The sequence below is a fragment of the Eptesicus fuscus genome, chromosome 14 (genome assembly GCF_027574615.1).
Source record: "Eptesicus fuscus isolate TK198812 chromosome 14, DD_ASM_mEF_20220401, whole genome shotgun sequence".
In the NCBI taxonomy this organism is placed as follows: domain Eukaryota; kingdom Metazoa; phylum Chordata; class Mammalia; order Chiroptera; family Vespertilionidae; genus Eptesicus; species Eptesicus fuscus.
In genome coordinates, this window is record NC_072486.1 from 14316380 (window position 1) to 14338729 (window position 22350).

Consider the following 22350-nt stretch of genomic DNA (forward strand, 5'->3'; position numbering starts at 1 on the left):
ATTTTCTTGTCACACACCTCAAGGCCCAAGTCCTTCGGGTAACAGGCAGCCTTCACACAAAGGCGTCCATTTAAAATAGGACATAGCCCTACGTTATGGCCAGGAGAGCTGCTCTTCGTTGGCAATTTCTGTGACCAACTACACTTAGGTGAGCAGCCTCTATTCCTCACTGCTCAGTGGAAGGTAAGTAGAGAGAATGGTAAGATGGTCCCAACCATGACCATCTTCTGTGACTGCTTCCTGTTGCCGCCTATTCCTTCCTCAGCCCAACCTAAGCAACCCCTCCCTCTGCCTTCAGTAGCTAACAGCTCTCCAGCTCTCTACTTCCTCTAAAAAAGCTGGGATGTTGAACGGATTTTACTTCAACGAAAACTCATGCGTCTTCGCATGCCGTCAATTAACCACTTGCACCTTGAGCCTTTGTCCTCACAACCGTCTGAGCACTACACCTTGTTGGAGCAGGTGGTGACACTGTGAGTGTTGAGCTCCGTCACCCCGATTCCTGACATTCAGAGGCTGAGGTTCTTTCACTCCACCATGGAGATAACCACATGGAAGCACCAGACAGAAACATGCGGTGCCTGTGGGAATGTGTGTCCTTACATGTTTGCCTCTTAAGATCCAGCAGCGTTCTTTATCACCTAATATTCAGCCCATTTCTCACAAGCACCTTCCCAAGTGCCAATGTTTACAGTCTATTAAAAGCATCAGTGTAGCGCCATCTGTCTCATCACTGCAATTTAGGGGATTTCTCAAAAGACAAGTTGGCAGGTTTCCTCTGGTGTAGATTTGGGCCAGTGCCACCGAAGGACATTTCTTGATGCAAACACGAGACATTTCTGGGCCTACATATTCTCCATCTCATTGTAGTAGAGGATGCACTGTGGCCTCAATTTCCACAGCAGTGGCTTTCTAATAGCCACATTAAAACCAGTCGAAAGAACAGGTGCAAATAATGTTAAATATTTTATTTGACCTAGTATACCCCAAATGTTTTCACTTCCACACAAAATAATAAAAATTATTAATGAGATATTTTACATTCTTTTCTCCAGAGTAAGTTTTTGAAATCGGTTGTATATTTACTATTTATAGCATATCTCCATTGGGATTTTTCATCAGAAATACCTGATCTGTATTTATATTTCATAGACAACTGCAAAGTAGATTCATACACCCCAAGTAGTTTCAAAGACATTTTCCGATAGCTGAATCAAATATGCTACAAAATTTACAACCAAAGTGCCCTGTGATAGAGGACTGGGTCAAGAAGATGTGGTACACATACACAATGGAATACTACGCAGCCACAAGAAAGGATGAAATACTGACATTTGCAATAACATGGATGGACCTTGAGAATATCACGATAAGTGAAATAAGTCAGTCAGGAAAAGCTAAGAACCACATGACCTCACTCATATGTGGGATATAAAACTGAAATTTGTGGACACAAACAGCAGTGTGGTGGTTGCCAGAGGAAAGGGGGTGGGGGAAGAAGGGAATCCTAATACATGGTGACGGGAGAAGATTTGACCTTGGGTGGTGGGCACACCATGCAATATACAGATCTTGTAACATAGAAACCCACACCTGAAACCTGTATGATCACATTAACCAATGTCACACCAATAAACTTAATTAAAAAATGTTTCAAATTTTAAATTAATTAAAATTTATTGAAGTTAAAAATTTAGTTTCTCAATTGCAATGTTTTAATTATTTAATAACCAAACACATGTAGTTCATGGTGATTCTATTAGACAAGAAAAATGCAGCTCATCCCCTTACAAGTCTGTCTTTCTTTAACCCTGCTCCATCATGGAGCAGCTTTCGCTTAACCGTAATACAGATCAGGGAAGAGAAATGTGCACAGTCTCCCAGGACAAAAAGATCTTTCACGTCATTAGGAATAAGTGGCTAAAAACATCTTGACGCCACACGTTGTCAGCTATTTTAAGGCACTTGATGACAACCTGGAGGGTACACAGGAGTGAACTAATATCACTCCGTCTCGCTTTAACCACTACAGCATTCACTTGAAAATACAAAAGGATGTTTTTATAAAAGGAGGAAATCCAAGAATGTTAATATTGAATCATATGTGCCCTGGCCGGTGTGACTCAGTTGATTGGGTGTCGTGCACCAAGGGGTTGCCAGTTCCATTCCCAATTAGGGCACATGCCCGGGTTGCGGCTCGATCCCGGGTAGGGGGCATTCAGGAGGCAGCAGATTGATGTTCTGCTCTCACATTGATGATTTCCTCTCTCTCCCTCTCCCTTCCTCTCCGTCTAAAACATCAATGAAAATATTTTTTTAAACTATTCAATCATGTGCAACGTCAATCCAGCTGTACGTAACTATTTAAGTCTGTATTTCCATAAGCATCTACCAGAGATTTTTTTACCACTGAGGTTAAGCAGTGCCCACACCCACTGTCTTTTAGATAATCCATGCCTTTGGGAGGTTAGGGTGAATTTCTGGGAGGAGAAAATCTTTAACCCTTTGCACTCGCTTGTTTTCTTGATTCCTTTATTCTACTCGGGATTTAATGCTAACTGTGTCGAGTCACACTCGACATCCGAGTGCAAAAGGTTAAAACTTGACCTTCAACTAGCTTACCAACAGTGAGAAATCACCAAAGGCATTCTAGACACTCTTCCATCATGCTGGCATTCCCACTAAGTATCTTCACTTAGGGATTCTAATTTGCAAGACTAGAAGTTGTAGTGGCATCAGACCTCCCTGGCTGATAAGTTCAGGCTGATTAAATTCCACAATGAACTGCAGAAACCCTCACTTTGGCCAACACTCTTAAATTGAGTGTGGCGGGTGGAGGAGGGGGGGGGTCTCAAGAATTCAAGTCATTCATAAGATGTCAGCATGAGTTATCTGTCCACAAAGGGCATCGTTTCTGGGGACACTGCATTGTTAGTCCACAAGCGACAGTTGCCATGTTATCTCGGTCACACTACCGGGAGCACATTCAGGAATGTTGGCACAAAAGGCAGAGGCGGAAACGTTGTGTCTGCTGGTCCGAAACTGATTCTGACATTGAAAAGGGAGTTAAAAGAGGGCAGCGAGGCCAGGCTACTTGGCAGAGTGGCCCCAAAGCATTAACTCTTCCCTCCGGTAACCACCGTACTGTTGTCTGTGCCTGAGGTTCAGCTTTATGTCACAGAGAGGAGTGGCTTTTTTCTGACTGATTTCACTTGGCATAACCTTCTCCAGGTCCACCCATGTTGTCACAATGGCAGTACTTCATCTTTTCTTATGTCTGAGGAGTATTCCCTTGTAGATAAGTCATTAACTTCTTACAAAGCCCTCAGCTTGTACCTTTGATATCCTTTCCCTTTCCTGAGGACCAGGCAGTTACCGCCCCTAGTTCCTTTAGCGCCTACTCTGGCCCCTCTCTGCTGCTGCACTGAGAATTTTTACTGCAGATTTTCTAGCTCCTCGCACATGTGACATGGGAGGTGGTATTTGACAATGACAGAGAAACTGTGACATTCCTTAGCGAACATAGTATATATAATACAGCATGAGACTTTCAAAAAAAGATGCTACCTGTTTAGGCTGAGCTCCCTTTGAAAGAATGTCAAGTAAGTCTGCAGAAGAGATGAAATAGAAGCGGGGAAAAGCCACGCGCTTGGTTTCCAGGTATTTGGCGAGAGCTTTTTCACAAAGAGAAAGCCTACAGGAATAAAATGTATTTGTAAGTCTATTTTGCACATTCAGTTATGAAAACATCAACAAAACAAAACCCACCTTCTCGCATCTGTCCCTCACAATAAGGTCACTGTTTGCAGGTAGCCTACCTCCTTCTCTTTGACACCAGCATACTGCTTGTGACTAACGTACAAGTCATGCCAAGGAGGAGGACATACACACACATACACACACACACACACACACACACACACACACACACACGAGCATGCACATGCACATCATCTGTTGAGGTTTAATTGAGATCACACTTAGGCTGATGTCACTCATCATTTTTCTGAATGACACTCCTCACTAGCAGGGAGAAGACTAGATTTGGCACCACGTAGCCTGCACACAAAGCGCACTAGTTCAGATGTTATTGGTTTCAAGTCTTCCCTTCTCACTGAATGTCTACAAAACACACATGGCTTCAACTCTCTCTGATATTCAGAGAAGTCATTCAATCCACAATCATTTCCACTTTATTGTGCTTAGCAGAGCAGCGATGACTCAGAACCCAAACCCCCAAATGACCCAAAGATTACTGATTAAATACAAATAATGAACTTCTCAGAAACCCACCCTTTTAACATGATGGCCAGCTTGATCTCTGAAAAGATTCCAGATTTTTGCAGATGTGACCTATATTTTTTACATATATTTTCTACTTTGTAAAAAAAAAAAAGTGATCACGATTCTGCACAAATAAATAGTAGCTAATCTGCCAGAATATTCTTATGACCACTAGTTATTGTAGAACTAGAGGCCCGATGCACGAAATTCGTGCATGGGGGGGGGGTGACCCTCAGCCCTGCCTGCACCCTCTCCAATCTGGGACCCCTCGGGGGTTGTCCGACTGCCAGTTTAGGGGCATTAACTCCAGCCATTAGGAAAATCACACAATGTCCTTGACATACAAACAGTGTGGTTTTATGAGTTGTTTTAATAATAATGGCCATTATTTTAAATAATATCTGCTTACATACAATACAGCTGGTACTATGTGAATTCAGAATGTTAATATCACAAAATCATAGAAGGTTGTAGTGGAAATAACCTTGAATTGTCTAGTCCAAACTTTTATAAATATTGGAATTCCCTTTTCAAAGATTTTGAATGTTTTTGTCCTAAGAAGCTTAACCAACTTTTGAGGCAACCCATTTTCTGTGAAAGGACTGGGGGACTCTGGCGGGGCTGAGGGGACTGGGCAATGCCATCTTGTGGCTATGGGTGCCACCGTCTTTTGTGACAGCATGATGGTCAATTCGCATATTCCCTCTTCATTAGCTAGGGTTACATGTGAAAATTACAAATGGCCCTTAGGAGAGGATTTCAAAATTACTAACATGTTCTCTAAGGATAATTTCTAGTATAATTAAACTACATGCAAAATAAAGGACTTGAAATAACTGAGTACAATCCCAGTTCCTGGAATTTAGTAGATGCTTAATAAATGTTTGCAGAAGAGCTCAATAAAAGAATTGACCAGCCAATCATGTTGATTCTCTTAATAATAAGATATCCTAATTTTACTAGTATGATAGTCCTTTTGGAAAACAGAAATAGTATACTTGGATTTATTTACATTAACTCAAAATCGTATGTACCTAATATTAACAAGGCAACTAGGCAACTACCAGCAAAATTATAAAATAATTTAGCAGAGATTATACCCAAAATAACACAATGTTAAATATTGCTAGGTACTTGAAAGAAATCTCATAAAATTATAACAAATTGATCACATTATAATTTTATTCTTACCTGTCCTGTAAATCTTTGAGTTTTTCAAAGAGATTAGGTCTGCATGTTGCTTCTAAAACATTTTTTATTTTAGCTGTCTTGAACGTTAACTCCTGTGTAAAAGCACAATATGGAGCCATTGGTATTAGAAATTACTTTTCTAAACTTTTCATCCATTTTGGGAATGAAGACCATTCAAAAATTAAAATTAAAAACAAACAATGAGAAAGCAAGGTGAACGAACCTTCTAACACCATGACTACTCACTTTTGCTTTTAAACTTTTAGGTAAACATCAAAACCAAAGTATAATCACAGTTTTTGTCTAAATAAATTCGACGGACATTACCACCATTCTAGGTCCACACAGAATTTCTCTTTTCTACACCAAACAAAAAGAATAAAGAAAAGAAAGAGAACCCATGATCTTAACGAATACATCCAGGTATGAAAATGAGATGAATATGAAACAATCTATTCTTTCCTCTTTAAAAGTTAAACTAAATAGAAATCCTCTGGGTGTTCTACCTTAGGAAAAATAATATATTTAATCGCCATTCTTCTTTGCTGAAAGTTTCTCAAATTATTCATCATTATCATGCGTGCACCTCTATGTGCTCTCTGTGGCTCATATGAAACAAACAAATGGCTGGCAACATTACTTTGTTATTGGCTTCCCCTCTGCAGTCCTTTACTTAATGGAGATGAATCTATTCACCATGCCTTCCTGCAGGGGTCGGCAATCTACGGCCTACAGACAACATCTGGCCTGCTGCCTGTTCTTGTATGGCCCGAAGTTAAGAATGCTTTTTACATGTTTAACTGGTTGAAAAAAATCAAAAGAAGCATATTTGTAGCACATAATTATATTCACATGTCAGTGCCTATGCTTTTGTTCAAAGCTCCACTGGCAGCACTGAGCGGGTGTGGCAGGGACCACAGCAAACAGCAAAGCCTGAAATATTTACTGTCGGACCCTTCCCAGAAAAAAAATTTCCTGACCCACCCCTTCCCTGAAACGCAAACACATATTTTTATAACTACAATATCCCAAATCATGTTTCTTTACAAGATTTTCATATGGTTTGGGAAACGCTGCTAGGATAGAAAGCGGTCTGACTTCTACGAACCTTAAACTCAGCGTCTACTCCATCGAATCTCCTAGCATCTTCCACAAGCTGGATTCGAATGTCTTCTGAACACACAAAGATGCTCTCCAGGTGAGACCAAGTTCGCTGGACCTCCATCCACATAAAGATGACGGAGTCCGCTATGTTTAGCTTATTTTGCCAGCTTAAGACTTGCTCAATGAAGTATTCCACATACTTGCTTTGAAGCAGAGTCTGCAACTGAACCTAGAGGAAAGGCAAAGAATTTTAAATAACAGCTAAATTGGTAGACCCCAGGTACCATGAGAGAGAAGCCATGCCTGTTCTTTTATATTTATTTTTCAATTACAGTTGACACTCAGCATTATTCTGTATTAGTTTCAGAGGCACAGCATAGTGATAAGAAAATCATGTACTTTACAGAGTGGTCCTCTGATGTATCAAGTACCCACCTAGCCCCATACAGTTACCACGATAGTGACTGTATTCCCAATGCTGTAATGTGTATTTCTGTGACTATTCTGTAACTACTAATTTGTACTCCTCCCTTTTTGAATCTTCACCCGAGAATATATTCTTTATTGATTTTAGAGAGTGAAAGGGGGAGAGAGAGAAACATCGATGTGAGAGAAAAAACATCGATCAGTTGCCTCCTGTACGTACCCTGACTGGGGATTGAACCTGCAACCTGGGTATGTGCCTGACTAGGCACTGAAACCACCACCTTTTGGTGTACAGAAGAATACTCCAACCAACTGAGCCACAATGGCCAGGGCACCAATTTGTACTTCTTAATCCCTTCACCTTTTTCATCCAGCCCCCCCATAAGCCTCTCCCTCTGACATACCTATTCATTTTATTGCCGGATTCCTAGGACCTAGCACGCAATATGTGGAATAGGCCTTCAATAAGTATTTGCTAAATGAGTGAATGACCTTAAATATTCATATTAACATGTTTTTCAAAAGAAAAGTAACTGTAAATGCCTGCATTTAATATATCTTCTACATGATGATCAGATATCTCTATGTAGGCAGAAAAAACATTGCATGCTGGGCTTCAGCTTTAATAAACTTTATTCTCTATCCTTTCTCACTGTCCCCCTGGCCCTTGCCTATTAATCATTCCACGGTTGTGGGGTCTTTTTTCCTAGCGGTGAAAAAATAAGACAAACTTCCCTCCAGCTCCCTATCCCTCAGGCTTCCATCCCCCTCCCCCCTTTCAGTTTATTACCGATCTTTGCTGCTCTCTACACGCCAGGCGCTTCTGCCCATTCTCTGACAGTGAAGCCTCGGAAAGTCACCGAGTAGAATGGCCTCGTCTCATTCTCTTCACCTCTACCGGTAAGCATGTTATACCTCTCACTCTCCCCCCACCCCAGCTTTATTGCGATATTATTGACATATAACATTATGTAAGTTTAAGGTGTATAATATGATTTGATACACGTCTATGTTGTGAAATGGTTACCACAATAAAGTTAGCGAACACCACCATCCCCCATGTAATTACCTTTTGTGTGTGTGATGATGATATTTAAGATCTAGTCTCTTAACAGTTTTCAAGTATATAATACAGCATTTTAACTACAGTCACCATGTAGTACACTAGGATCCTCAGAATTACTCATCTCGTATGTGAAAGTCAGTACCCTTTGACCAGCATCTTCCCATTTCCCCCTCCCCCAGCCCCTGGCAACCACCATTTTACTCTGTTTCTATGAGTTCAGCTTGGTTAGATTCCACGTATAAGAGAGATCATTAGTACTTGGTTTTCTCGGTTTGACTTATTTCACTTAGCATAGTACCCTCGAGGTCCACCTATGTTATCACAAAGGCAAGATTTTCTTTTTATGGCTGAATAATATTCCAATATACACACAATTTTCTTCATACATTCATCCTTCAATGGACACTTAAGATTGTTTCCATGATATTTGACTCTTCCTTGGGGGAAAAAACTTATCCCATGGCTTCTATGATACTGCAGTCTCCTTTTCCTGCTATTTCTCTGACCTCCCTCTCCCTCTCTCTCTGCCTCCTTTGTCTCCTCTTGTTCACCAAATGCAGTCTTTTCTGAAGCTCTACTCTCAGCTGCTTATGTTCTGTATCTCTCACCATTTGCCTAATCAATTATCAAGATACAAACAATGACCCCCAAACCTACTGTTCTACCCCGAACGTCCGGCTGAGCTCTGGGTCTGACTTGCGAACAAGTGTTTGTACCTTTCCACCCCACATGGTACCTACCATGCCTAGAGCCAGATGCCCAAAAAATAAATAACACTAAAATTTGGAAGAAGTCTAAAATTGTAATTTAAAAGGAAAGGAATCTGTAATAAAAATATCCATCTTACCTGGTTGTGCTCTAGAGTTTCAAAAAGTTGTTCATCACACTTTAGTAACGGAATGCCTGTTCGGTAATGAACTTCGTAAGAGAATTCCATGGTTGCCCAGGTCAGACTGATTTCAGTTATAACCTAGACATAAATAGCAATGAGTTATGTGAAAAGTTTAACTTAGAACCTAGATCTAGGCTATCATCATGAATATTTTACATGTTTAACATATTTTTTTTAAAAACAGAGGGATTGATATCAAATATTACTGGCCTCGATTTTTATTCTTTCAAATAATACATGCTGATGAGGTTTAGAAAAGAAATTCCATCACAAAAAAAGAACAAGCACCACACCAATATCAAATATCTCTTGAATCCGACTTTTACATCCTTCACTGAAACGGAATCCTAGAGCAGAGAGGGCCTGGAAAGGGCCTCTGGAGGTTCGATGGGTCTGACCTACAAATCAGCCAGCCTGAGACAGGTGCTGCTCAGAGTGCCTGAGTGTGTGAACCTGGGTAAGTTAGTTACCTCTCGCTACCTCAGTTGCCTCATCTGTAAAGTAAGAATAAGAATACCTCTTTCAGGAAGTAAAGGATACGTGGTTTTTTTTGGTATCATCAGTATCAACCGGGCCAACCCTCTGGTCTTGGAATAATTCTATTTCCTGGAATTTCCTCTGGCTTGGAATAATTCTATTTCCTGCCCAAGTCACACACTAACTAGCAGCGAGGGACAAGCTGGGACTCCTGTCTCCACACAACCACGACATGGACTGCTCCCCAAGTCGTCTGATGTGCCAACGCGCAGAATGAGCCCAGTCTGAAAAGAAACCGAGGACCCCACCTTTTCGGTCCCCAGTTCTTTCACTGCTTTGTCCACGATGCTCCGGACAGCATCTTCCATTTGGTGTAACCGCAGGGCTAACAAGTCTGCCAGAGTTGTGGCTTCGCTTATTGAAAATGTGACCTTAACAAGAAGAAAAAGGGGCAGCATTTATATTCCACGTATACTTATGGTTCCTTTTATCTCGTGACCAGAGGGATGAATCAGAGCTAAATATACTCAAGTCGGCTGCTGAGCACACCTCTGGTCTGAAAGCTGTGGCCCATCAAAGGCATTGCCTTTGAACTCCCAGTTACGGAGGCATCACCTGCCAGAAGCCGGGGCCAAGGTTTAGGCCACATTCACACTCCACTCTTTTCTTTTGTTCCATAGCCTTCCCCTGTCCGCTCGCTTCTTATCTCCTTTTCCCACAAAACCCATTTTTTAAAGAGAATCACTATTGTTCATTATAATTTGGTTGAAATCCCAGGAATCAGGGAATAGCTCATTTGTCTTTTCCTCCTAAAGCACTCTATTCACCGAACATAATTCCCAGTTGCTTCCGTAATTTAACCTCATTTTATCACTAATTTAATCATAGTTCCCTGGGAGAATAAAGTATTTTCACGCACAGCGTCAGTCATATTTGCCATGTGAAAATGCAATTAACGCATTTCTTTATCATCTTGTTGACTCCACCCACTCACCCCAGTGTTTGCTAAGCTCTCAGCTCTTCCTAAATGTCCAAAGTCATCCATGTCCCTTGCAAACGCAGAGCCGATCCAGCCACATGGTTACAGGAAAACGATTTCCTTTCCTGCTCCTGCTGAGAATATCCAGCTCCGGCTTCTGAGAAGCTGCAACCCTCGCTAGCCCTCCCCACCCTGCCACACCCCGTCGCCATCCACGTCTCTGCACAGAATGACTATGCATCCCTGTTTGCCCAGGACTGAGGGCGGTCCCGGAACGTGGGACTTTCGGTGCCAAAACCTGGAAAATCCTGGGCAAAAGAGATGAGCTGGTCGCCCTATGTCTGCATCACTTTTGGCCTCACTCCACAGGGACCCAGGTGTTGGAGAAGGAATGAGCAGGGATATGGAATGGAACCATCCCGGAGGGTCACGCAGTTTGTGCATGAAACAGGAACCCCCAGCCCAGGCCACAAGCGGAGGGAACTTAGCCACTGCCCTGACACCCTGGAGGGAGGCGCCTTTTTCTAAACTGTCTGCCTGAGACAGTGCATTTTTCTAGCATGCAGAAAGGCGTGACACAGGCAAGAGACTGTGGTGAGGAGAAATGTCATTGGAGGAAATGTGACGGGGGAGGGGGACACCCAGTCAACTACATATTGGGAGACTCAACAAGGATTTTGCTGAATCAATCAATCAATCAATCACAAGGTCTAAATATCCAATGTCTTAAAAGACTGTAATAATTATAGCTTTAGGGATCATTTATTGAGCACTTGCTATATACTAGGTCTCATCTCCAATGTATTCACCCATTCTCCATGGGGAAGCATTATGCAGTATTTTCATTTCATAGAAGAGCCAACTAAGGTCTGGAGAGCAGGTCAGTTGCCCATGATCCCAGAGTTACTAAGTGTTAGGGTTGCAATGACAAAGCCTATTTTCCATGAGTGGGGAAGCTCTGCAAACTCTGTCTTCAAATCCCCACAGCCTTTCACCACAAGGAGTCCCTGAAGGTCTAGATCTGCTCAAAGAGAAAAAAAACATACTAGACTGCTTTTCATATATTTTACATTCATAAAGGTCCCCTTCCCTAAAAACTATGTGTGAGATTGGTGTGTTTGCTCTTAAAAGATGCAGCAAGGCAAGAAAATATAGCCTCCAGTGGCACGGATACACAAGAAACCATTTTATATTTTGCAATAAAAACACGCTATCAAAGAAGACACCGTTACTAAATGAATTGTGGGTGGAAACAAATCACAATGTCAGCATTCCCCGAGGGGCTCAACCAAATTCATTTCTATGCCCTCAGATCCTCTCCAAAACCGGTAAGAGTCTTTGCAGCTGTGCTGTGCTCTAGCAAATGCCTTCACATTCTCTTACTTGATGCTGACAAGCTCCTCTCATGTGTGAGAACAGACAGCATTCCCCTCATTTTAGTAATAAAAAGTAAAATACACAATAGAGAGGTTATGCGTCTTGTTTGTAGTCACACAGCCAGTAAGAGATAAAAGTGGGGTGTCTTAGTTTGGGCTGCTATAATAGAATAGCACAGATTAGGTGGCTTAAATGACAAACATTCATTTCTCACTGTTCTAGAGGCAGGAAGTCCCAGGTCGGTCAGGCACCAGCATGATCAGGTGCTTGGCGAAGGCCCTCTGCTTGCTTACAGATACCTGCCTTCGTATTGTGTCCTCACACGGCAGAGAATAGAAAGCTTTGGCCTTTTATCCCCTTACTAGAGGCCTGATGCACGAAAGTTCGTGCAAGAGTAGGCCTTCCTTCCCCCAGCTGCCGGCACCGGCTTCCCTCTGGCAGCTGGGACCCGGGCTGCCTCATTGGCTTCCCTCTGGCAACCTGGCACTGGCTTCCCTCCAGCACCTGGGACCTGGGCTGCTTCCCTCCTCTGGCCGCCGGCAGGCACCCGGGACCCGGGCTGGCTTCCCAGGGGCCACCCGCAGGCCCCCTCCAGTCCTGGTTTTGTCAGGAATGACATCAGGAATGATGTCCAGAAGATATCCAGTCTAATTAGCATATTACCCTTTTATTATCTATACTAATAAAAGGGTAATATGCTAATTAGACTGGGAGAATTCTAGATATCTTTCCAGACAAAGCCATGGTGGTAGGTTGAGGCAGATGCGGTTAGGGGTGATCAGGCCAGGAGGGGAGGGCAGTTGGGGACGATCAGGCCAATTGGGGGGGACAGTTGGGGGCGAGCAGGCTGGCAGGGGGGGGGCAGTTAGGGTCAATCAAGCAGGCAGGCAGAACAGTTAGGGGTGATCAGGCAGACAGGCAGGTAAGCAGTTAGGAGCCAGTGGTCCCAGATCACAAGAGGGATGTCTAACTGCCGGCAGTCGGACATCCCCTGAGGGGTCCCAGATTGGAGAGGGTGCAGGCCAGGCTGAGGGACACCCCCTCCCTGTGCATGAATTTCATGCACCAGGTCACTAGTTATAGATAAGGGCACTAATCCCACAATCCATTCACTAGGGCTCCACCTTCAGGACCCAATTACCTCCCAAAGGCCCCACCTCAAATATCATCACCCTGGGAATTTAGACTTGGACAGATGAATTCTCCAGGGATGCATTTAGTCCACAGCAGAGGGCTAAAACTAGAATCTGTGCATGTTCAGTCTGTCCATCCTCTCTTCTCAAGGAGCTTAACCTCTCCCATGTGACCAGAACAACTGGTTGATTGATTCCTCAGATGAATAGTGTAAACCAAGGAATAACACTTCACAATCACAAAAATATTCCATTTAACCAGACTCGGGAAACTGACCCCAATGGCTGTCATGAGCTGGTGCCAATGCCTGTCTCGGAGGGCGGGGCTCTGTAAGTCCCTGACGGCTCGCAGGGAGGTTGCCATGTCCTTTACCAGGCCTTCCAGGCCTGTGTATGCATCCCAGACTCGGACTTCCTTGTCTAGTGACCAGATTTCCTAAAGAAAAGAAAAAAAAAAGTCCTCAGATATAATAAATGTACATTTCCTGGGATTAGGAAAGAGAGTAAAAGCATTTAAGCCCCTAGGCTAAGGACTAATCCCAGAGAAACATAAAAGGATCCACTCATTCATATAGTGGATCTTAAGTCCACTACGTACCAGCCCCTGGACACACTGGTTTCTTCCTCACAGGTTCTAACTAAGTGGCCTGTGGGACACTGAATGCAGGGAGCTGGTAGAGTTTACAGGACACGTGCAACGAAGAATATTTCCTCTAGAAACACAAATCATCGGATCACTGAGACTTATCTTCCTCCAAAGACCTGGCTTGTCTGAATGGCAGCCTGGAAACGTTAGTCCCTGCGAGGGCTGGCTCCTTGGACCTCACACATTTCATGACGTGGAGATGTGTCGAATAGGGCCCTTGACTTGGCTGTCTTCTTGGCCCACGGAACAACATTCACAATGGTGAATGCGGAAACCCGTCAAAAACAATCTCGGCGTGAAAAAAAAGGACAATGCCACTTTAAAAGAAAAAGCTTCATCTGCGAGTGGGGGTTACGCTGCCACTCTGAAGTGAGTGAAATGGTAGCGGGGGACACAGGCAGTGAGCACAATGACGACAGAGGGGCGCCATGACGTTAAAAAAATGATGGGAAGTTTAGGTGGGGTCCTTGGGACCAGGATAATCTGGGAGAAAACCCTGGGAAGCACTGGTAGGAGCGGAGCACACTGAGTCCAGGCGAGGAGGTTCGGGGGGAGAACACTCTGGCCACTTTTCAACTGCCTTTCCCTGCGGTGCATGTGGGCTTTCTCCTCAGAGGCTCTCCTGTGCTCCGGGGGCACATGGCGATGGGGACTGGATATCAAAACACTACCTTCAAAGCAGCTCAGTCCTGAACACATGGAGCCCCCTCGGGAGGCTGGAGTAATCCACACTACAGAGACCAGAGTGTCCCACACAGATCCACAGGAGGCACCCTCCAGTCAGTCACCCCAAATTCCAGAACCAAAAGGTATTTTTTAAAAATACAAAATGCTCATGGTTGCTAAGAAAAGAATTCAAAAGCTTTTATAAGCCTAACCTCTGAGCCCTAGTACTCTTCATCTTACCACTCTCCATTCTAGACAGTTTTAGGAAACTCATGATTACAGTGCCTACTCATAAACTCATTAGCCCTAATATGCTTTTTCCACTCGTTCTCAGATAGGCAGGCTTGATTAAAAGTGCAACTGGCTGAGGGGGGAAAAAATACTGTCTCCGATCATCCTGTGTGAAGTAAATAAGGACACGCAGCCCAGCACACCAGCTACCAGGTCAGGGAAGATGGAAGGAGGTGGTGCAGAGGAAGATAAATCGCCGTACCCGACAGTTATGGAACTTGCCTTGGCAAACCGTCTGAGTTCTACATCCATCTGTTCCACATTAATCTGCCTCCACTGGGTTTTGGTCCAATTATCAATGCTGCTCTGAAAACGCATGAGCAGATAAAAGTGTCAACAACATTTGGTGAAAGCAAGTCTCCACAGCAAAATACATAAACTGACGATACACAGCGCCTCTACCATCCAGTGGAAGTCGATTATTTAAGTGTTAACTGCACTTGTCACAACTTCCTGTCACCAAAATAAAACAGTTGTCAGAACATGTCAAACTTAAGGCCAAGACATTAGGATATATTAATTTCTAGGAGCAACGACAAATTCCATGCACACACCATCATGATCATTTCATCCTGAGTAGTCTGAGTGAACTAGATAAGCATATGACCATTAAACATACCAGGTTTTTATTATTCTACATATAACATAAAATAAGCTTTCATATTATAGTAATCCATTATAAATAAAACTTTCATTAAACCCGGCCAGCATGGCTCAGTGGTTGAGCGTTGACCTATGAACCAGGAGGTCACGGTTCAATTTCCCGGTCAGAGCATATACCTGGGTTTCGGGCTCCATCCCCAGTGTGGGGTGTGCAAGAGGCAACCGATCAATGATTCTCTCTCATCATTGATGTTTCTATCTCGCTCTCCCTCTCTCTTCCTCTCTGAAATGAATGAAAATATACTGAAAAATAAAATAAATAGATAAAACTCTCATTAAATTCTTGACTATATCCTATGTTTTGTAGATATATTTCTATATGGCTTCCAACTAACTTCAAGGAGAATTATGTATAATGCATGTTACAATATGCCTAGTTCCCTAGAATTGATTTTTACATTTAAGTTTGTAACTTAATTAACCGTATACAAATTAACTTTGTTTTTAGTTAGGTTGATTTATATGTGCACATACACATAAGCATAAGCATGGGCATACACATGAGTTTGTATGAACAGGTTACCATATATATATGTGTGTGTAATATGTATTTATATATTAATTTTTATCCTACATAATCCCCCCAAAAGGACTTGATGCAATCAACTCCTTACACACATTCCTTCAGAACTAAAAACAAACAACTGATATTCAGAGAAGGATCTACTAACACAGATGTGTGAACTCTTAATTCTGGGGGGTAATAGAATCTCTACATATTTCAAGACATAAAACCCAAGTACAATGATATAGACTCAAAAAGTTGCGTATTTATACAAAAGAACTACCACAAGGAAGAAAAAACACGCTTTCAAAAAGCAGCGCCTTACTTGAACGCTCACAATGACATCCCAGAGTCCCTTGAGCAGCTGTATTTCTCTGCGACACTGCCTCATGGGCCTGTACTCTGGGAGAACCACTTCAAAAAGACGAGTCGATTCTTGCATCTGTAACATTTCTTCTTCTAAAGCCTCAAGCTCTTCGTTTGCCTACGGAGAAAACACACATGCACACCAACACCCTGAACAGCCAACGAAATGCTGGGGAGAGAGAAAGAAGCCTGCACAGTTCTACGGCTCTGGTGACATTAACAACTTCCGTTTGTAAAAAGATCTGCGGTACAATCGCTGGTAAAGCAGGAGGCTTTAGAAGAGCGAAGTCACAGCCACTCCAAAGGTGAGAGCAGGCTATTAATAAACACAATAGCATTATCAATCTTCTCCCTACAGATTTCAGCAAAATCTGCTCTGGCATCAGATATCTACAGATACAATTTTTCCTCTTGATTTTTTTCATTGTACAGCTGGAGACTCTGCTGAGCAGCAAAGGATGAGACTCTAGTGGCTTCCACTTCAGAATCAGTCACTTATTTAAAAAACAACTTTCAGGTTGAAAAAATATCCTAGAGATGAGCAATAGTACAAAATGTACCGAAGAGAATTTGTGAAATAAAACCACAACACAGTATGAGAAATTTCACTGTATGGCTATGTTTACCAAGGGGCACCTACCCTCCCGTCTAAGTAGGATAGTTTATGTTTTATCCCAAATGTAAGCGGATTCATTCTTTTCTTTCTTTAATAAGCCCACTCTTAATTTTCATTTGCATTAGCAGTGCGGTAAACGTACACAGTAAAAGTACAAGGAGTGTGGAAGAGCTTGTACTGAGGGAAAAGCTGGAAAGCCAAGTTCACTCCCCAGGTCTTCTGGGTGCATGAACTCGCAGTTCTGTCACAAGCTGTTCCTTCCCCATTGCTCGAATTTCCACAGTACACTAGGTTACGGACTTTGCAAAGCAGGATTTAACTTTGTTTTCCCACTTCATATTTTCTCCCATCTTCCTCTCTATGTGCAACAATTACATTGCTTCCGTTCTTTTGACGTACTTTTTAAATTTTAAATGCCCATGCTTAATCCTTTTGTGGTTCATCGACTTTCAACTGTTTCTTAAGTTCCTACTATGTAAAGAAGAGTATCAGTACCCTAATATTCTTTCATTACACGTTATGTATTTCATGTGTAAAGTTATACCTTTAGAAACAAGCACTAAGTCTCTGACTTAATTTTATTATGAAAAATGCCATACACATGAAAGGGTGTGCATGTGAGCGTATACACCATCCAGCTTGGGAAATACTATGTTCCTAATAACATTTAATGGCCTTCTCAATGTTATCCCTCTTGTTCCCATCCCACTACAAGCATAACCACCAAATTTTTATTTAGTATTTCCCTGATTTAATTTATTCTACTTCTGATGGTCATATGGGCTTTTTCCGTATTTCACCATTAGCATTAATGCAACTGGCAATTTTCACTTCTCCTGTGTGAAATGTTTTATATAGAGTTTTTGTTGCCCTTTAATGGGTTAAAAGTGTCTTCCAAGAGCTTCTATGATGAATGAATACTGAATGAATACCTGAGGATTTCTGGCAGGGTGAGGTGCCTTCAATACTAGGGTCTACCAATCACCCCAGAACAAAGCATACACATACCTTTGGTTGAATCCAGTTAGATAATCGTTAGATGTGCACGCTCAACAAACACACAAGAAAATGACCTCAAGCTAAACATAACCCAGCCCCACTATATTCAAAATATCCCTCAACACATTCTGTAGGTACAAGGATAAATATCTCTGACATTTAAGTATGTAACTACATGCTGTTTCAGTATAGCATGCAAATGGTAGGCTGCAATAAATAACTATAGTGTTTACACACAGCACATTGGTTAGTCAAATAAAAATGTCTCCCCATCCATAATCTGCTCAAACCACCTGAAATTTAGATATAATTGTTTCAAAAAACCACAACTCTATTAACATATTCAGCAACTACATTAACCACTTTTCTTCAGCCGAGTGAAAGAGAAGACCTTATGCTACAGAATGGTGTTTTCTGAATGTGTTTAAAGCAGTTAAAATGAAATTCAACCCAAAATTGGGAGAGAGCAGGAACAGCTGTGAGCTGCAAGTTTCACACCAGTCTAAGGAGTAAATGAAGTAAAATCAGAATGGCAGCCTAGAGGAAGGACTCAGAAAGGTGCCCAGCTCCTGCCCTGCAGGCAGCTCAGTTAGTCAGAGTGTCATCAATTGAACATACAAAGGTTGTGGGTTCAATTCCCCTGTCAGGGCACATACAAGAATCAACCATTGAATGCATAAATAAGTGGAACAACAAACTGTTGTCTCTCTCTGTGTCTCTGTCTCTGTCTCTCTAAAATCAAAGAATTTTTTAAAAAGAATGATGCGCAGATCCTAAACCTAAATGTCACAAAGTCACTTTCTCATTTTAGCTACTTGGTTAAGAATTTGTAGAGATAGCGTTTCCTCAAAAAATTAAAAATGGAACTTACATTTGACCCAGTAATCCCACTTCAAGGAATATCTCCCAAGAAAACAGAAACACCAATCAGAAAGGATATATGCACCCCTATGTTCATAGCAGCACAATTTACAATAGCTAAGATTTGGAAATAGCCTAAGTGTCCATCAGCAGATGAGTGGATTAGAAAACTGGTACATCTACACAATGGAATACTACACTGCCATAAAAAAGAAGGAATTATTACCATTTGCAGCAGCATGGATGGACCTGGAGAGCATTATGTTAAGTGAAATAAGCCAGGCAATGAAAGAAAAATACCACATGATCTCACTCATTTATGGAAAATAAGGAACATTATAACCTGATGAATAAAAAGATAGATACAGAGGCAGAAAAGCACTGAACAGACTGTCAAATTACAGCGGGAAGGCTGGGAAGTGTTGGGGTGGGGGGAAATAGATCAACCAAAGGACTTGTATGCATGCATATAAGCACACCAATGGACACAAGACACTGGGGGCGGGGGTGGGATGAGGGCATGTGACGGGAGTATGGGAGGCTGGGGGAAGGTCAATGGGGGGGAAAAAAGGAGATATATGTACTACTATATGTAATAAAAAAAAGAAAGAAAAAGAAAACTGTGGTACATCTACCCAGTGGAATACTACCTGCTGTAAAAAAGAAGGAATTCTTACCATTTGCAACAGCACGGATGGACCTGGAGAGCATTATGCTAAGCGAAATAAGCCAGTTAGAGAAAGATAAATATCACATGATCTCACTCATTTATGAAATATAATGAACATAAACTGATGAACAAAAATAGAACCAGAGTCATAGAAGCATCAAACAGACTGTCCAACCTATGAGGGAAGGCGGGGGATGAGGGGGGTAAGAGATCAACCAAAGGACTTGTATGCATGCACATGAGCATAACCAATGGACACAGACAGTAGGGGGGTGAGGGCATGTGCTGGGGGCTGGGGGTGGCCAGGGAGAGGTCAATGGGGGGAAAAGGAGACTCGTGTGATACTTTAAACAATAAAGAACTTGAAAAAAAAAGACTTTGTAGAGAATCAAAAGATATTATTTTTCTAATGAAAGTTTAAAACATGTTTTCAAGCCTCAGATGAATAACTCACCATTTTGGATTACTGACCCATTTTATTCATTCTTTTAATAAAGCAGTTCATTATAAATTAGGGAGTTATTTACTGGCAAAATTCACATGGAAAATAGTGTAATGACTAAAATTTGATTTTAAAAAATTAGCTAGAATTTTAATACGAGTTGTATCACTTACTTAACTATGTAATCTCCAATAAGTTAATTATACTTGATTTTTTTTATCTGAAAATAAGAGAATAATAGACCTTGCAGGACATTTGATCCGCGCCAAAAGGTCCTTGATATTTGGTCCTGTCAAAACCATCCACGCTTAGAAAATGTCCCCTAGGAAGTGGCCCTGGATCCACGGAGCCTATAACGTTTATTTATACTTTGGGTTCGCAGGATGAATACATTAGGAAGTACTATCATGTTTTGTAGGCCCAATAATTGTCCTGTGGCTACACTGCCCATGATAACGCTCCTTGCCTTGGTAGCCAAGCTGGCCCAGGCACATGGGGTCAGGTAGAAGGGTCGAGGTTCGAATCCGCAGAAGAGCAGGATTCATATTAACAGTGCACGTCCGGGCCAGGGCCAGATTTTAAGGACCTTTTTGCCTGGACCAAATGTCTCCTGGATGTTTTGAACTGGACCAAATATCTGCTAATCATAACAGAAGCCACATCAGAGGGAAATGGCAAGAACTGAAAAAAACAATGTAATAGGCTTAGCACAGTTCTCGGCATGTATACAGTAAGGGCTTACTTTCACTAGTATGATTACTTTGATGATGATAGTGGCTTTGAGAGGCATGATTTAAAGCAATATAATTTACTTGGGGCAAACTGTTTTAAATAGTTAATTCTCAACTCCTATAACTACTTGCAAAACTAAGGCAAAATAGAGCAGTAGCTCGGTGCCTACATTTTTCTGAAGCAACTACTTAACACACGTAAGGTAAGGGAGACCAGCATTACCTTATCAAGCACTGTGTATGGATTTTCCGCATGAAAACCGAAAGGAGCATAGAGTCTGAATCTCTCCCTGAACTCGGCCTGCTTCTCCTGATCAGGGCAGGAAAAGAAGAAAGTGAATCTCAAACAGCTTCAATAATCCTTGCAAAATCCCTCTTTAAAAAAAAACACTTGGCAGCTCGCTTACATCAAACAAAATACATTTTTTCCTTATAAGAGTGACTTCCGCATTCTGGAGAGGTGAAACTTCGTGCCGGACCGTTGCTGCAATCTTTTTGGTGGTTTCCCATCTTTCTGGTAATTCCTACAAAAACACAGGTGCAAACGGGAGATGACCGCAATGCCTAAAACAAATCAACCTCACAGGGTTAAATAATTCTAATCTCTACACTAACCCATAGCATCATTTCATTCTTGAATAAGAGGAGTTCATCTCAAAAAAGATTAAAGTGACTGAAAGGCTCAGAGCCAGACTCCTGTTCGGACTTGACTCATGGGCACCCGGGATCAGTATCTTCCAAGCACAAATCCGAGTCGTCCTTTGGTGTAAGATTTCTCTCAGAATAAATGAAAATCTTGTCAAAGTAAACGCAAATTTCAAAACTGTTTTTGCTGTTGAGGGAATAAGATTAAAGTGCTCTGGAAATGAGTTTGCTGACCTCTAACAACTAGAAATGGAGCCATGTTTAGCAATTTAACAGGTGAAAAAAAAAATGCTGGCATGGCTCAAGGGTTGAGCATCGACCTATGAACCAGGAGGTCACGGTTTGATTCCCAGTCAGGGCACATGCCCTGGTTGTGGGCTCCATCCCCAGTGTGGGGTGTGCAGGTGGCAGCCAATCCATGAATCTCTCTCTCCCTCTCCCTTCCTCTCTGAAATCAAGAAAAACGTATTTTTTAAATGCTTTGAATCTGGCAGGGCAGCAATAAAAATGTGACTCAACCTCACCCTCCGCTTTCCTCCAGCTCCTGAGACTCTGTGTGTACCGTCTTGATGGAGAGTTTGGGCATTTAGGTTAATTTTCAGTTACTAGGGTTTTTGAAGTAAGAAGAAAAGGAAGGTCAATTCCTACTTGATAAGAGGACAAAAGAAGAAAAAAATAGTTCAGGTAGCAACTCAACTGCGCCCACCCTGACTTCAGAGCGAGGACAACAGGAAGTTATTTTCTGTGGAGAGCCAACGTGCTTAATTGCAGCTGAGAAGCCTTCCTTGCGTCCGGACTAACAAAGCATCATTTCTCTGGGTCATCTCCCGGGACACTGAACTTGTTTTGTCATACAAAATCGCCCATAGTAACGGGACTTCACTTGTGCAGCTGAGGGCACAAATCTGAGGTTCCAAGGACGATTTTGTAACCCTGGGTAAATGTTTGATGAATGAGCCAGGGACCGGCAATTATGGAGGGTACACTGTGCTAAGTATCAATTGTATCTGTGTGGTGCAGGAGTGCAACAAAGACAAGACATGCTCTTTGACTTCAATTGTTTTATAATCTGCAAGTTGCTTTAGTTAAAATAAAACTGGGGCGCTGTTAAACTCTGAGTGCAACTTGTTCTGCCTACCAATCTTGTACTTCCTCCTGACGAGCCTGAATTACTGACACAGGAGCGCACACCTATCTAAAAGTGCAGCCCACTTTTTTTGAGAGAGAGAGAGAGAGAGAGAGAGAGAGAGAGAGAGAGAGAGAGACAGAGAGAGAGAGAAGAAGGAAAGAGAGAGAGAGAGAGAAACATCAATTTGTTGT

The 22350-nt window shown here is 42.2% G+C and overlaps 1 protein-coding gene across 1 annotated transcript in view; it reads right to left on the reverse strand.

Annotated features, from left to right (window-relative positions):
* The window catches only part of DNAH11 (dynein axonemal heavy chain 11), a 200692-nt gene that overhangs the window by 147063 nt on the left and 31279 nt on the right, over window positions 1-22350 (reverse strand). The window contains exons 19-28 of the mRNA XM_054726107.1: window positions 20793-20909; window positions 20609-20695; window positions 16026-16184; window positions 14755-14838; window positions 13207-13365; window positions 9749-9871; window positions 8919-9041; window positions 6584-6808; window positions 5476-5567; window positions 3568-3694 (exon numbers count right to left, since the gene is read on the reverse strand). Of these exons, the coding sequence (XP_054582082.1) occupies window positions 3568-3694; window positions 5476-5567; window positions 6584-6808; window positions 8919-9041; window positions 9749-9871; window positions 13207-13365; window positions 14755-14838; window positions 16026-16184; window positions 20609-20695; window positions 20793-20909 (1296 nt within the window). The remainder of the gene's footprint in view (window positions 1-3567; window positions 3695-5475; window positions 5568-6583; window positions 6809-8918; window positions 9042-9748; window positions 9872-13206; window positions 13366-14754; window positions 14839-16025; window positions 16185-20608; window positions 20696-20792; window positions 20910-22350) is intronic.